This window comes from Bos taurus, chromosome 7, assembly GCF_002263795.3.
Source record: "Bos taurus isolate L1 Dominette 01449 registration number 42190680 breed Hereford chromosome 7, ARS-UCD2.0, whole genome shotgun sequence".
In the NCBI taxonomy this organism is placed as follows: Eukaryota; Metazoa; Chordata; class Mammalia; order Artiodactyla; family Bovidae; genus Bos; species Bos taurus.
In genome coordinates, this window is record NC_037334.1 from 44,884,943 (window position 1) to 44,902,428 (window position 17,486).

Below are 17,486 nucleotides of genomic sequence, written 5' to 3' on the forward strand. Positions count from 1 at the left end.
CTGTCTGTGCCCTTCCCAGCTTCAGGATCTAGAGACTCTCCCAGGAGAGAGCATCTTCCCCCACAAGCCAGATGCTCTCCCCTTCCCGGGAACCTCCTGCCCCATCCACAGACTTGCCCCCAGTATTCACCTTATTCTGGGCCTGGCTGGAAGTTTGCAGACATCATCCATCCATCCTATTCTCTGCACAAGGTGGGACTGATAACTCCAGACACCAGACAGCAGGCTGGATGGCACCAACAGGGGATATGAAAAGAAAGCCCTCTGGCCCTGCAGCTCCCACAAGGCATCTCACACAGCTGGCCACCCCAGGCGGTGGATCTGAGCTCAGAGCCTGGTGACTTACGTTGATGTCTTCCAAATCCAGGAAGTTTAGGGCCAGCCCGTTGCGCTTCCAGACGATGGGCGGCCGCAGGTCTCCGCGGATGGCGCAGGTCAGCACTGTGCTCAGTCCCACGGTCACTGTAGCCACACTGACCCGCTCCTCGGGGGCGAGGCTGAGCTGCACCACCTCTGCAGGGAAAGGAGATGTTGTCAGCTGCAGGCCCACGGGGGTGAAGTCTCTACTCGAAAGGATGTGGCCAAGGGGATCTACTGCAGGTCAGGGGCCTGGGGAACTTCAGGGATCAGGAGCATTATCTACAGTGGGCTGGCTAAATGGACAGATGGACACAACTCCTGGGAGAGGGGCCATGATTTATGTCAAACGCTCCAAGGGCTCTGTGAGTCACATCAGGTTAGGAACCATAGCCAGCGCAGTGGAAGTGTCAGGGCTGTGGATCTGTAAGTGGAGCCAGGGAGGTGGGCTGCTGGGGCCATGGGGCTGCCCCGCTGAAAGCGGGGAGCCAGATGCACCGGCCCCGCCCTGTGCTCACCAGGCCCCATGGAGTCCAGCCCTTGCCAAGTGCAGTCAAGGTCCGCTGGCTGGACCGACAGGTTTCTTGCCCACCTGGGGGCAAATTAAAGGTTGCACTGTCTGCAGTCTGGGGAGAGAACTGGCTGACCTTTGAAGGTTTGCTGCTGCCTAAGGAGCCTGTGAACTTGGATTTGGGTTTCTGTTCAGCGACCGTGCACTGCAGCCTTTAATTTTTTTGAAGTGTACTTTGGGCTGCACAAATGACTAATCCTTGCCACTTCACACTTGATAACTGGCATTAAGACTGATCACTTGTCAGGCAAATGGGGAGGGTCTAAATTATCTCCCTTTTAGAATCACAGACCTTTCAGAATTCTCAGGGTTAATAAAAAAAATCAAACTCAGGCTACTCAAATGCCAAAATGGGATGAGGTTTGGAGTGGGGAGTCGCTAGCTTCGCTGACTGCATGGCCTCCCTACTGCCCTTCCCTCATATCTTCTTGGGCAGCTTGGGGAGGCAGCGTGGGCGGAGGGAGGCGGGCTGGCTCTGGGGACCTGGGTTGATTCTAGGATGCTGGCAAAGGGTGCTAGGACCTGGGGGGGCCCTGACAGGTGTGGAGCAAGGCCCAGAGTTGGGACCTGAGCTCTGCGACTTCGTGGGACACATTTGAGCTGTGACCAGGCAGCACACCTAGGCTCACACTCTCTTGCTAGTATGTGTGTGTCGGGGGGAGGGGGGCGGTGGAGAAGGGGAGCAAAATCCATCAGAGGTGCCACACATCGACGAGCAGGTGCAGTGAGAACTGGTGCAGTAGAGACCAGTTCAGCCCTGGGCAGCAAAGCCCTTCCCCCAACTACAAACATTCATGGTCCAGCCCTGGGCCCACAAAGATGAACAAGATATACACTAGGTGCTTAATCAGTGCTTGTTGGATGGCTGAATGAAAAATGAAGGAAATAGAAATACAGAGGGAAAAAAAGGCAACAGGCCAGTGGAGAGGGGACAATCACACACAGGAAAAATGGGACTCCTGGTGAAGGAGCCACATGGGGCAAGATAAGCACCGAGTGATTGATGCAAACGGCATAATATTTTATAAACACTAAAGTGATGCATTTCAAGCTCCCTCTTAAATCATGTTCAACTTGCTGCCCTCCCACCTCTGAGTCATGAGGCTTATTGCTCAGGGCAGAGAAGGCATTAACCCCCCTGTAGCAAGACCCAGGTTTCAGAGATTCAGAGGGGCAGAGACGCGGAGAGGGATTTACTAATATTGTTTAGCTCCCACTGTGCCCAAGTACAGAGGAGACTGTTCTCCCTCCTGGGATGAGCCTCAAGGCCCTATGGAAGTGGGAAGGGGCGTGGAAAGCCCCCTTGTCCCCAGGGGAATAGGGAGGACACAGCGGGAAGGGCAGAGAACTTGCCTGCTTGTATGCAGGTGAGGGGAACCAAGGAGGCTCCAAGAGGAGGCTGAAACCTCCCTCACCCGGCTGGCGCCCCTCTGCACCTAGAGTGACCACACGGACGCGGCAGAGAGCCAGGGTCTGCATTCATCTGCCAGAGCCCCCTTGATCCTGAGTGGCGTGGAGGGGCCCAGTGGTTCATGGTGCGCTCTGTGCCTCTGTACTTGAGGACGGCATTGGACTCTCAGACCTGAGCCTGACTGTGCCAGCGGGGGCTTGGCAGGCCGAACTGTTGGGAAGCATGGGATTCTGGACTCCACTGGGCTGAGAGTGCCCAGACCAGGAGCACAGTGGCGCTGATCCCTGCTGAGGGTGCCTGTGGGCAGGGCGACCAGGGGCCCTTGCAGTGGGACCAGAGGTGGCAGAGGACAGCCAGCCGTATGCCTCCCTCTACGCTCAGAAACACAAAGTTGTGTTTTAAACAGTTGTAGAAAAATGTCTGGAGGAGCCTATAGCACAGGGCTGAAAATAAACAAGCAAACGAACCCAAGTGGGAAGCCTGTGCGGCTCGCCATCCGCCGCTGGGACGGCTGCTTCCCACTTTTTTCCTGAGCATGCCCCCAAGCATTCGTATGTCTGAAGATGTGCGATTTCACAGGAAAGACTCAGGAAAAATTAGAATGTGTGAATACTGACAAAACCATCATAATTCTGCTCCTGTCAGCTACACAAATATTAACCAAACAGCAAATATTTGGATCATTTAAAGTTTAATTAAATGAATGTTTTATTAGATTTAGTTCATGTCAATATTCCCTAGGTCCTTTAAAAATTCTAGAGAGATTTATGGCCAACGAATTGCTCCTCACTGAGGGTGTTTTACTGTTCAACACATGTTCCCCGGCAGGCCCCACTTCCCTGCTAAGTGACCTCCCAGGGTGATTTCCCAGTGAGGGAAAAATGAGGCAACCTCCCAGGTCGGGGCTCGAGTGAACCGGGCAGATGTGGGGCTGTGGCTTCGGACACCTGGCCCCCCCGGTGCTGCTGGAGATCCCCAGGCAGCCTTGGGCAGGTCCCTTCCCATCCCCGGTCCCCAGCTGAGTCATGAAGGGTTGGTCTAGGAGGGCTCTGGAGCCCTGGCCAACTTTTAGGCTCTGGACTCTGCATGTACGGTTCTGAGCAGACGTCCCTGTTCATCCTCCTTTGTCCTGCCAGCGCCTGGTTGCTGCTTCCCCAGCACCATCTGCCTCTGTTCCCTGCCCACTTGCCATGATGGTACAAATGATGCCTCAAGGGGCAGCATGAACACATGCCAAGCCCCCACGGGTTCCCTCCTGATGCTCCCTGAGCCCTCCTGTCCTCTCCCTACAGGTCCTCGAGAACCTCCTGTGTGGTCACCGCCTCCCCCAACCCCCAGTTTGTCCCTGTTGTCCCTGAGTGTCCTGGTCACCACTTGGAGGGCAAGGTATATCAGGGCTCTGCTCAGAAGCTACCAGCAGCTCCCCATCACCCCCAGATTCATCACGAATTGAGAACAGTCCCTGACCTTGCCCCATAGTTTCCCAGTTGACTCAATCGTACCTGCTGGCTCCCATCCCACTGTGGTTTGGGGCCTAAGCTTGTGCCTACTTGGCACCTTCTACTTGTCTATTCTGAGACCCTCAGCCCCAGTCTCTAGGATGACCTCATGGGATGTTTCTGGGACCCTATAGTCTTCACATAAAGGGAAACTTAGACAGACATTGGGTGAAGAACATTGAAAGTTGTCCTGGTGAACCTGTCATGGCTTTTTCAGGCTTAAGTAACAGAAATTCTCTGAAATGCTCAACACACTTAGGAAAAGAAAAAAGAAAGGGGTTGATCTTCATGCCCGTAATTGGGAAAGCTCAGGGGTGGAGGAGACTACAAGCATCCAGGGCCCTTGACACTCTCTGCATGGCTGCAAGGAGTCCAGGGGTGGCCTCATGGTCACATTGTTCCTGTATGTGGGATCCTGGACAAAGGGCCCAAATCTTTCCTAAGGGCCCTGCAAAAAGCACGGACTGAACTCTGATTACCCAGACTCATCTCCTATGTTCTTTCACGAAGCAATCTCCCGGGCCAGGTGATGAAGTGCTCTGCAGTCACAGGACTGACTGACCCACAGCCCTGGGCCATGTGACCACTTCTGGACCAGGTGCTGGGTGCTTAGAGGTGGGGTCAAATGTCATGCTAAACAGGGTGTATTGGGCAGATCAATACCCTGTGGCCACTGAAGACACACAGAGAGGTCCTCTTTGGTTCCCTCCATCCCTTCACAGCCCCATCCGGAAGCCTAGGCATGGTAAAAGACGATAATGGGAAGAGGGGTGGAGCTGTGTTGTGCAGACAATGAGAGTCATCAGAAGGAAATGTGATCTCAGTTATTGCACCTACCCCCAACCTGCCGGGTGGCACTAGTGGTAAAGAAACCATCTGCCAATGTTGAAGATGTAAGAGAGGCGGATTTGATCTTTGGGTCAGGAAGATCGCCTGGAGGAGGGCATGGCAACCCACTCCAGTATTCTTGCCTAGAGAATCCCATGGACCGAGGAGCCTGGCTGGCTATAGTCCATAGGGTAGCAAAGAGTCAGACGACTTAGCATGCATGCACGCATGTGCAACTGCATGCCTGCTCACTACAGAGCGATAGCAGAGGGCTTTGTGGTGGTGGTGTGGACCAGCTGAGGGGACCCCACAATCCTCTTAAGTTTCCCATTGTGATGGGGACTGGAGGAGGGCCAAGAAGCCTGGGATTTGTGGAGATGGCCCTCATATGTGTTCAGTGAACACACTGACTGAACTGTGGGCTGAAGCTCACCACTGCCCAGGCACGCCTGTAGATGAGGGGACTCAGATGTGTCTGGACCTGGACTCTGCTGCAGTGGGGTCAAGAGTCATCAGAGAGGGAGGTAGAGAAGCCACACTGCAGCCCTCCAGGGAGGAGCCTGTGGAAGGGCCAGCAAGGGTTCCTTCCAACTCTTGACTATGACTTTGCTGCTCCCATGGTGCTGACCATCTGTGGTTCCAGGGCCACTCTGTGGGAAGTGTCCATAGGTTTCTGGGCACCGAGCAACAAGACCTGCCTTGTGCCCAGAGCATGTTGGGGACAGTGACAGAGGGCTGGGCTGGGGGCTCCGGTCAGGTTCGGGGTGAGAAGATATCTGTAGAAAGGGTCTCTAGAAAGAGAGGGCTGGACTGGGGAGCTTGTCCAGCACTGCTGGCAGAGCTGCCCACAGAGAGATGATGTCCTTGCTGTAAGAGCCACACTGGAAGGCTGCCAGGTGGTAGGCAATTGGAGGAGGGCAAGGGAGATCAGGGTTCCTCACAGCTTGGGACATCTGTCTCCCTATAGGCCAAGCCTTTGGACATTAGTCAGCTTCCCCTTATTCCTCGTGGGAGGAGGAGGCTCAGGTAGCATTGCCATGACTACCAAAGTCAGCGTGGGTTGCTCAGCGTAAGAGAAACCTTCCTCCTTCACTTGAGGCAGAAGATAGATGGGGCCCAGGCTGAGCAGCTGTCCCCTGTGGACAGAGCTGAGTCCTGCTTGGATAAAAGATTGAGACATCACAGGTTTCTCATTCTTGAAGTCAATGAGCTCTCCCAAACTACACTTGCACAGAAAGGTTCCTCAGAGGTCAGAGAAGGGAGGGATCTCCAGACCATAATATGTTCCGTCAATTTCCCAGAAACCCTTGCCCTGGAATCCATTCTGGCTAAGAGATGTGTATGCGCATGGTTGGCGGTGCTGAATCAGACCAAATGTGGACTCAGAGCCAGGCAAAGCAAGATGATTGGCCAGGGGAAACCAGAAGCCCTGCCCAGTATAAGTGATTTAAACTACCCCAAAGGCATGATTGGAGAAGGCAACAGCAACCCACTCCAGTACTCTTGCCTGGAAAATCCCATGGACGGAGGAGCCTGGTAGGCTGCAGTCCATGGAGTTGCGAAGAGTCGGACACGACTGAGCGACTTCACTTTCACTTTTCCCTTTCATGCATTGGAGAAGGAAATGGCAGCCCACTCCAGTGTTCTTGCCTGGAGAATCCCAGGGACAGGGGAGCCTGGTGGGCTGCCATCTATGGGGTCGCACAGAGTTGGACACAACTGAAGTGACTTAGCAGCAGCAGCAAAGGCATGATTCTTTCTCTGAGCCCACCCATGTATATCTATCCACACTTATTTTTTTCCTCCTAATAAATGCTTTACTTGTTTCACTTCTTTCCACCTCTTAATAATTCCTTTCTCCAAAGCAGAACTTGTCACTGGCCACTGGCCCCGGTGGTCTAGTGACTAGGATTTGACACTCTCACTGTCTCAGCCTGGCTTCAATCTCTGGTCCGGGAGCTGAGATTCTGCTTCGAGCTGACGCAGGCTGAGACACCCGAGATCACACTCAGCACGCTGCATGGTGGTGGGGGTCCCCCCTGGGCTGTCTGACCCTCTGGTAACTAGCACAGTGCCTGGCACACGGCAGGTAGGCTTCAGGTGCAGTCCTGGGAGACACGTCCCTGGCTCTCAAGGCCCTTCAAGCCAGAGTGGCAATGCCCTTGGTTTTCCAGACACAGCCCTCACTTCCCTCCCCATACACATGCCCTCGGTGCTCCTTGGAGCTTGGAGAGATGGGGCGGTGCGGGGGATTAATGGGCCCACCACGAGCAGCGAACAAGCACCCTTCCTGGAAGCAGAAGGCCATAAAATTTGAGTCACGGGAGAATTGGGTTTTAGTTCCTATTACAGCTTTCCCTTAATCTCAGGCACTATTTCTCACACTGACTTGAACTCGATGAGACACTCATAAACCCATCAGCACCCTCTCAAGCAGGCTTCTGTTGCTTCACGGCAATAGAAATTAAATTTCTCAAATTCCTGTCAAGTTGGTGTTAGTTTTCTTATGCTAGAAATGCACTAATGGAACACATTCCTACCCGGACATTTGCCATTTTTCAAATGATGCTCTTGGTGGAAAGACTCTGTCCAAAGCTCAGTCTACTGGCTCCCACATCCCTGTGTGGACTGAGCTTGGCTCAGAGCAAACCTGGGCTCGGGGGCTGGCTGGGAACCAGGGAGGCCTGGAGAGAGACCCCAGACCAGGTGCTCAGAGACCTACCAGAGGTGGCCTCTTTTGACACTGTTCTTTTCCAACAAGCAATGTGCTTCTCCCATGCCCTGGGGGAGCCCCCTCCCCACCAGTGGCCTGGGAGTTGCCAAAGCAGGTGCAGCCCGTGTGACAGTCTCTACTAATCTGGTCTTATTCCTGACCAGGGCCACGCTATGAGATGGTGAGTGGGATAGAAACCAGGGTAGAGTGTGTGTTGCCTAAGGCCATCTGACCAAGTAGGGGACAGGCAATGTCTAACTGCCTGGACCTGATGGCCTCCCCTGGCATTTACAGGGCAGGGCTGCTGTGGGGAGGTGATGGGGGTGCTTTGTGACTCCCCTGGCCCCCTCCACCAGAGCCTGCCTTTCTGGGCTCCCTTCAAACGTCTACTGAAACTCTATGGGTGGGAGGCTGGGAACACGTGGTCTTTCATCTCAACCCGCATATTTTGAGCACTGGGGCATGTCCAGCCTGGGCAGGAGGCCTAGACCAGCTAGACTCGCACTCCTTCAAAATTTCCCATTTCTTTCTGCATAATAAGATTCCATTTTTGTGTCACTGTTGGATTCCCTCTGGCATGCTTCATTTGGGGGAGGGTAATAAATTTACTAGTTAATTACCTGCAGATCTGGGGGGTAATTTACTTTCTCAATTGACTTATGTTGTTTGGGGTTTCTTCAAGCATTTCTGCAGTTTAGTTATTAAGTTCTGCTCTCTGATATAAACAGATACCTTTATAAGCTGCATGAAGACAGACCATATCTCTTTTATTTCTTTTGTATCCCAGCACCTAGCACAGTTCTAGCACATAAAAGGGCCTAATAAGTAATGTTAAACAAGTAAACAGTTAGGGTAGTATTCATTCAACAGTTATATATTGAGCACTTCCTATGTACTAGGATACAGTGGGAATATGCCAGAAAGCAGATCATGCCCAGAGCCTGCTAACCTGGGACTCCTGGCTAAGCAGGGAGAGAAGTGTCACCTGGAGGAAGAGCATGCCCCTGAGCCTGTCCACAGACCCCAGTGCAGAGCCCTGGTTCCTGCAGAGTCTGATCAACCTCTTTTGGTGGAGCTCCCCATGTGCCCAGCGGTGGGTCCTGCAGGGGTGGATGTGGAAGGCTAACTCATGTCTTGCTCCCAAGGAGTCCAGGTCTGGCATAGCCTTCTCTTTGTTTGCAAGGCAGGGGGTGCCCATGCAGGAGCCAGGTCACCTGGGTATTCTCCGAACTCTAGGGTTGTTTTGCCTCTTCTGGCCAATGAACCCTTTTGTATTTGGGAAAACTAAAGCACAAGGTGACTGCTGTGGGCAGGTGAGGAGAGATAAGAGTTGAGCTCAGCATCCAAAGGCTGTGATGCCACTGTCTCAGGGTGCTCTGGGTGCCATGAGTGTGTCAGGCAGCAGAGGCATCAGTGGAAGAACAGGGTCAGTGCCGAGGTGAAAAACCCAGAGCTTCCTGGTCAGCAGGCTATGTGGTCCCTCCCTGGTTGGTCTCTGTGCCTGGGGAAGCCTCAGTCAGGCCAGCTAGTCTATGTATTTCCCACTTCCTGCCGAGTCTGCTCCCAAAGGGATGGGAGCACCTCTGCTCAAGATATTTGCAGAAGCAAAGTATTTTAACCCAGAGTTGTTTTTGGTGACTGTAGGGAAAAGACTGTATTATCTTATCCAATTATATACTAGCTACTCAGAATTTGCAAAAATTCATACAGATGTCAAAGACTGGATCTAGAATCTCCTGGACAAGCTATTGGTGGAGATGAGCAGGCAACTTTTATCTGACTAGCATGAGGGTGCCATGCTATGTGTTCCCAGATGCTAATTCATTTCCCAGTTCCTGCGCACTCATTACGACTATTCCCCAGCCCCTCTTGGAGCCAGGATATAGATATATGACAGGTTCTGACCAAAAGAATTTGAACATGTCTGGCTACACAAGCACTCATTGTGATGGTTAATTTTATGGATCAACCTGACTGGGCCATGGGGTACACAGAGAGTTGGTCAAACATTATTCTGGTATATCTATGAGACTGTTTCTGGATGAGATGAACATTTGAATCAGTAGACTGAGTAAACCAGATTGCCTTCCCTAATGTCCATGGGCCTCATCCAGCCAACTGAAGACCTGAATAAGCCAAAAAGTCTGAGTAAGAGAAAGAGATCTTTTCCCGACTGTCTTCAAGAGGGGACACGGGTCTTTTCTCCCCTTCAGTGAGTGCATGCTCAGTTGCTTCAGTCATGTCCAACTCTTTGCAACCCCATGGACTGTAGCCTGCCAGGCGCCTCTGTTCATGGGATTTTGAGGCAAGAATACTGGAGTGGTTACCATTTCCTCTTCCAGGGGATCTTCCCAACCCAAGGATCGAACCTGCATCTCCTGCATTGCAGACAGATTCTTTACCACTGAGCCAGCAGGGAAGCCCTTATTATCTCTTCCTGAGTCTTGAGGTTGCTAGCTTTCAGACTGAAACTTACACCATTGGCTCTCCTGGGTCTTGTGCTTACTGACTGCAGATCTTGGGACTTCCCAGCCTCTAAAATCATGTGAGCCAATTCCTTATAATAGATCTCTCTTTCTCCCCATCCACCCATTCATCCATCTATCCGTCCATCCATCTATCCATCCTGTTGGTTCTGGTACTCTGGAGAACCCTGTCTTCTGCAGTTACCATCCACGCTCGCTTGTTCCTTCTATGGAGACTGCATGGCCAGGTGTTTTGTGAGAACAAATAACATAGCCTCCTAGTTGCTGCTGGAGGAGAACTGCATAACCCTATCAGACCCGATAAAGGTGAGAAGTCAGTCTTTACTGTATTACGTCACTGAGATTTTAGGGTTTCTATAGCATCTGGTGTTGATTATCTAATATACCATCCCCTATCCCAAGAGAAAGAAATGTAAGTTAATTTACTTCCATGGAAGAAATTGTAATGAGATACGGAAGGGACCTTTGGGAGGGCAAGGCATTTGGGTCAGGAAGCCTCTGCTAATCCTCTGACAAGAGGAGATCTAACTTCTGTTTCAATCCCCAGGACATCTGTCCAGGGATCTCATTCTCTCATCTCATAGCTATTTCCACGGCTTTCAATATTAGAGTCCAAACTTTGTGCCCAAGGGAGGTGACATCTAAAGGCAGAATGGGAGAGAACATGTAAATCAATTGCACAATATAATATGCTCTGTGGGTGGAAGGAACAAGATGCTGAGAGAGAGAAAGGCAGGGGAACCCTATCAAGACGCAGGTGCAGACATTCAGGATCAAGATGGTGGAGTAGTAGGACATGAAGCTCATCTTCTCCCACAGACAGCAAAAATATGTCTACATGAGGAACGATTCTCACAGAATATCTACTGTAAGCTGGCAGAAGACCTTAGACTGCTGAAAGGGCAAGAAAATCTTCATGTGACCAGGTAGGAGAAAAGAAAAAAAGAAATGAATTGGGATGAGACCTGTGCCCCTGGGAGGCAGCTGTGAAAGAGGAAATGTTCCTACACCCTGGGAAGCCCCCTCATGGGAGGGGAGATCAGCTGGGACAGAAGGGGAGCTTCAGAGCCTCAGAGGAAAATGCAGCAGCCAGTTTGTGGCAGCCGGAGCAGAGGGAGAAATACACAGATGGTCAGTATTGCTGTCTTGCATTCCCCAGCCTGAGATGTGCAACCATGGGAGTAGACAGTTTTCTTGGAGGCTGGAACTAGAGCTTTGGAGATGAAGCAGAGCAAGGACTGGGATTGGCTGTGTGGAAACAGTTTAGGGAGGCTGGAATCCGGTGTGACTACAACTGAGGGTATATGAAGAGGAAACCGAGGCTGCCTTAGTGGCCAGTTGCCATTGTTTCGGGGATGCAGTAGGAGAGGGGAAGGACCTGGACTGTAGCCTTTTCCCTTTGCACATGCTCAGAGATGGCAGGACACTGCCTGCACAGTCCCCAGGGGTGGCCGTGAGCCGCTGCTGCTGCCTGCCAACCATGAGTGGTTGTGAGCTTCTGCCTCTGTCCTTGCAGACTCCAGGAGTGCAGGAGATACCTCTGCTCCCATCATGTACTCTGGGGGCATGCCTGAGCTGCTGCTGCCCCTGAGAACCCCAGTCTAGGAACCAGCTGCTGCATTTGCACATCCCCTGTCAAGCGGATAATGACCAGCACACATTGAGGAAAGAAGCTACAGGCATCAATACTAAAAACAGGCCTCACACCACACATATTAAACCCATACAAGCTACACATATAAATAGCCCTCTAAGACCAAGTAGATAACTATTTCTCCTAAACTCACAGAGTAAGAGAAATACAAGTAAAATGAAGACACAGAAGAACTCTCAGTTAAAAGACCAAGAGCATTCCCCTAAAGAACAATGAAACAGATCTCATCAGTCTAACACACACCAATTTCAGAAAGGAGATAATGAAAATATTAAAGGAATTAAGAAAGGCTATCAAAAGAACTGCAGAGTATTGTAAAAAGGAACTGGAAATTATAAAGAACCAAGAAAAATTAGAAAATTCATTGGCTGAAACAAAAGCTGAGCTAAAGGCAATGAAGAGCAAAATGAATAATGCAGAAAAACAAATAAATGACCTGGAAGACAAAATAACAGAAACCACCTAATCAGGACAGCAGACAGAAAGCCAAACAAACAAAAAAAGAAAGCAAAACAAGAGGCCTATGAGATAATATAGAGCATGACAATCTATGCATGGTAGGGATCCCAAAAGGGGAAGAAAGAGGAAAGGGGATTGAAAATGTTTTTGAAGAAATTATGGCTGAAAAGTTTCCAAACCTAAAGAAGGAAACAGATATGCAGGTATAGGAAGCACAGAGGGTCCCAAACAAGATAAACCCAAACAGACCCACATGGAGACATATTATAGAAAAAATGGCAAAAGTTAAAGAGAGGATTCTAAAGGCAGCAGGAGAAAAACAAAGAGTTAATTACAAGGGAACCCTCAGAATGATGTCAGCTGATTTCCCTATGGAAATGTTGCAGGTCAGAAGGGAGTGGGCAAGATATATTCAAAGTCCTGAAAGGGAAAAATCTGCAACCTAGGATACTTTACCCATTTAGAAGAGAAGGAGAGATAAAGAATTTCTCAGACAAGCAAAAACAAAGAACACAGCAACACAAAATCTATCTAAAAGAAAATATTGAAAGGTCTTCTCTAAATAGAAAAGACGTAAGAATCTATAGATAGGAGAAAATCACAATTATAAAGAAAATCATTTAAATAAACCAGTACACATATTAAAAAAAATTTCTGTGAAAGTGAAGATAACCACAATGAACAGCAAAAGGATGAATATAAAGATGTAAAAGAAGACATCAAAATCATAATATGTAGGGGAGGAGTGTGTGTGTGTGTGTGTGTGTGAATTGCTCGGTCATATCTGACTCTTTGTGACCCCATGGACTGTATCCCAGCAGGCTCCTCTGTCCATTCTTGTCCAGGCAAGAATACTGGAATGGGTTGCCATTTCCTTCTCCAAGGGATCTTCCTGCCCCAGGGATGGAACCCTCATCTCCTGCAGCTCCTGCACTGGTAGGCAGATTGGGTACCACCGCACCACCTGGGAAGCCTGTGCACCTATGCAGGAGCACCCAGATACATAAAACAAGTGTTAACAGACATGAAGAGACAAACTTGTGAGAGTACAATAGCAGACTAACACTCCACTCACATCAATACACAGATCTTCTAGACAGAAAATCAATAAAGCAACAGAGACCCTAAATGATGTTAATACAATACAACAGTTAGACATAATTGATATTTTCAGGACATTACATTAAAAAAAAACAACCCAGAATACAAATTCCTTTCAAGTGCACACAGAACATTCTCTAAGATTGCCCATATGCTAGGACACAAAACAAACCTCAACAAATTTAAGAGTATTATCTCAAGCATCTTTCTTAACTACAATGACATGAAACTAGAAAATCACCCATAGAAAAAGAAAGAAAAAGCAATTACATGGAGATTAAACAACATGCTACTGAAAAACCAGTGTGTCAAAGAGGAAACCAAAGAAGAAATTAAACAATACCTGAAGCAAATGACAATGAAAACACAACCATACACAATCTATGGGATTCAGCAAAAGCAGTTTTTAGAGGGAAGTTTAATGATGATACAGGGCTTCTTTAAGAAACAAGAAAAATCTGAAATAAACAACCTAACCCACCATCTAAACGAATTAGAAAAAGAAGAACAAAGAAAACCTAAAGCCAGCAGAAGGAAGGAGATAATAAAGATCAGATAGGAAATAAAGTAGGGATTAAAATGAATAAAAACCAAGAGCTTTTAAAGCCAGTCTTATGGACTCTGTGGGAGAGGGAGAGGGTGGGGAGATTTGGGAGAATGGCATTGAAACATGTATAATATCATGTATGAAACGAGTCGCCAGTCCAGGTTCGATGCACGATACTGGATGCTTGGGGCTGGTGCACTGGGACGACCCAGAGGGAGGATAGGGGGAGGGAGGAGGGAGGAGGGTTCAGGATGGGGAGCATGGGTATACCTGTGGTGGATTCATTTCGATGTTGGGCAAAACTAATACAATATTGTAAAGTTTAAAAATAAAATAAAATTAAAAAAAAATAAAGTAAATCTTAAGATGCTAAAAAAAAAAAAAAAAAAAGGATAAATAAGATGGACAAATCTCTGGCCAGGTTCACCAAGAAGAAAAGAAAGGGATCCAAATAAACAAAATAAGAAATGAAAAAGGAGGCATAACAACTGATACCACAGAAATACAAAAAATAATTAGGGAATATTATGAAGAGTTCTATGCCAGCAAATTTGACAACCTAGAAGAAATGGACAAGGTTCTAGAAACATACAGCCCACCAAAACTGAATAAGAAGAAACGTAATTTGAACAGACCAATCACTAGAAGTGAAATAGAACCTGCAATTAAAAAGCTCCCTATAGATAAAAGTCCAGGCCCTGATAGCTTCACTGGCAAATTCTACCAAACATACAAAGAACTTACACTGATCCTTTTCAAGCTATTACAAAAAACTGAAGGGAAGGAATACTCCCAAAAACATTCTATGAAGCCACTATCACCCTGATACCAAAACCAGCTGAAGACACCACCAAAAAAGACACCACCAGGACTTCCCTGGTAGCTCAGCTGGTAAAGAATCTGTCTGCAAGGCAGGAGACCCCAGTTCAACTCCTGGGCAGGGAAGATCTGCTAGAGAAAGGATAGGCTACTCACTCCAGTATTTTGGGGCCTCAGCTGGTAAAGGATCTGCCTGCAGTGTGGGAGACCTGGGTTTGATCCCTGGGCTGGGAAGATCCCCTGGAGAAGGGAATGGCTACCCAGTCCAGTATTCTGGCCTGGAGAATTCCATGGACTGTATAGTCCATGGGTTGCAAAGAGTTGGACATGACTGAGTGACTCTCACTTTCATTTCTCTTAATAAAATATTAGCAAAGCAAATTCAACAAGACATAAAAAGATCATACACCATGATCAAATGGGATTCATCCCAGGTTCACAAGGATGGTTCAACATACACAAATCAATCAATGTGATACACCACATAAACAAAAGTAAAAACCACATGATCATCTCAACAGATGCAGAAAAAACATTTGACAAAATTCAACATTCAGTTAATGATAAAAATTCTTACAAGATGGCTACAGAGGGAACATATCTCAATATAATAAAACTATTTATGGTAAACCCACAGCCAATATAATACCCAATGGTGAGAAGCTGAAAATGTTTCCGCTAAAATTCAGAACAAGACAAGGATGCCCACTCTCACCTCTTCTATTCAACACAGTATGGGAAGACAGGAAAAAGAAGTAAAATGTATCCAAGTTGAAAGGGAAAAGGTAAAATTTTATTTATACAGATAGATGTATAGATAGATAGATGTATAGAAAATCCTAAAGACTCCACACAGAAAGGACTAGATCTGATAAAAGATTCAGCAAGATATAAGGATACAAGAAACATATGGAAGTCAGTTGCCTTTCTTCACACCAACAATTAAACATCAGAAAGAGAATTGTAAAAAACAATACCTTCTAAAATTGTAACCCCCAAAATAAAATACTTAGGAATAAATCTGACTAAGGAGGTAAAAGACTATGCTGAGAATTATAAAATATTAATGCAGGAAATTGAAGATGATTCAAAGAAGTGGAGAGACAACCCATGCTCTTGGATTGGAAGATTATTATTAAAAAGGCCATAGCACCCAAAGCGACCCACAGATTTAATGCTACCCTTACCAAATTACCCATGACATTTTTCACAGAACTAGAACAAATAATCCTAAAATTCATTTGGAATCATAAAAGACGCAGAGTTGCCAAAGCAATCCTGAAGAAAAAGAACAAAGCAGGAGGCCTAGTCCTCCTAGACTTTAGACAATACTACAAATCTACAGTAATCAAAATCATGTGTTATTGGCACAAAAACAAACTTATGGATCAATGGAACAGAATAGAGAGAAACCCAGAAATAAACTCATAATTTATGGTATGAGTTTATACTCAAAGGTATGAATTAACCTTTGACAAAGGAGGCAAGAATATACAACAGGAAAAAGTCTCTTCAGAAAGTGGGGCTGGGAAAGTTGGACAACTGAATGTAAATCAATGAAGCTAGAACACACCCTCTCATCATACACAAAAATAAACTCAAAATGGCTTAAAGACTTAAACATTAGATATGACACCACAGAACTCCTAGAAGAGAACATAGGCAAAACGTTCTCTGATATAAATTATACCAATGTGTTCTTAGGTCAGTCTCCTGAGGCAAGAGAAATAAAAGTAAAATAAACAAATGCTGCTGCTGCTAAGTCGCTTCAGTCGTGTCCGACTCTGCGTGACCCCATAGACGGCGGCCCACCAGGCTCCCCCGTCCCTGGGATTCTCCAGGCAAGAACACTGGAGTGAGTTGCCATTTCCTTCTCCAATGCATGAAAGTGAAAAGTGAAAGTGAAGTCGCTCAGTCGTGTCTGACTCTTCGCGACCCCATGGTCTGCAGCCTACCAGGTTCCTCCGTCCATGGGATTTTCCAGGCAAGAGTACTGGAGTGGGGTGCCATTGCCTTGGGACCTCATCAAACTTAAAAGCTTTTGAACAGCAAAGGGGACCATGAACAAAATGAAAAGACAATGCACAGAATGGAAGAAAATATTTGCAAATGATGTGAGTGACAAGGGTTTAATTTCCAAAATATACAAACAGCTCATATAACTCAACAACAACAATCAAATAACCCAATCGAAAAATGGACAGAAGACCTTAGCTGACATTTCTCCAGGGAAGACATGCAGATGGCCAATAGGCACATGATAGATGCTCAGCTTCACTATTAGAGAAATGCAAATTAAAACTAAAGTGAGGTATCACCACCTCACACTGGTCAGAATGACCATCACAAAGTCTACAAATAACAGATGCTGGAGAGAGGATGGAGAAAAAGGGAACCCTTCCACACTGTGGGAATGTAAGTTGGTGCATTCACTGTGGAAAACAGTATGGCAGTTCCTCAGAAAATGAAAAATGGAATTACCATATGATCCAGAAACCCCACTCTGGGCATATTCCCAGACAAAACTATAATTCAAAAAGACACATGCAGTGCTATGTTCACAACAGCACTTATTCACAACAGACAAGACATGGAAACAACCTGTCTACTGACCAATGAATGGATAACGAAGATGTGGTACATATATACAATGGAATACTACTCAGCTGTAAAAAAACAAAATAATGCTATTTGCAATAACATGGATGAAACCAGAGATGATCATATTAAGTGAAGAAAGTCAGAAAAACAAAGACAAATATATGACATCACATATGTAAAATGGAATCACTTTGTTGTACAGCAGAAATTAATACAACATGACAAATCAATTATACTTCAATTTAAAAAAGGGTATGTGGTGTTCTGTGCTTAGTCAGTCACATCCAAATCTTTGCAACCCCATGGACTGTAGCCCACCAGGCTCCTTTCTCCATGGGGATTCTTCAGGCAAGAATACTGGAGTGGGTTGCCATGTGCTCCTCCAGGGGATCTTCCCAACCCAGGGATTGAACCCAGGTTTCCCACCTTGCAGGCAGATT

At 47.4% G+C, this 17,486-nt stretch overlaps 1 protein-coding gene across 2 annotated transcripts in view; it reads right to left on the reverse strand.

Annotated features, from left to right (window-relative positions):
• The window catches only part of FSTL4 (follistatin like 4), a 443,863-nt gene that overhangs the window by 62,331 nt on the left and 364,046 nt on the right, over positions 1-17,486 (reverse strand). For both annotated transcript variants that reach the window (XM_024995163.2, XM_002689187.6), the window contains exon 7: positions 347-513. In XM_024995163.2, the coding sequence (XP_024850931.1) occupies positions 347-513 (167 nt within the window). The remainder of the gene's footprint in view (positions 1-346; positions 514-17,486) is intronic.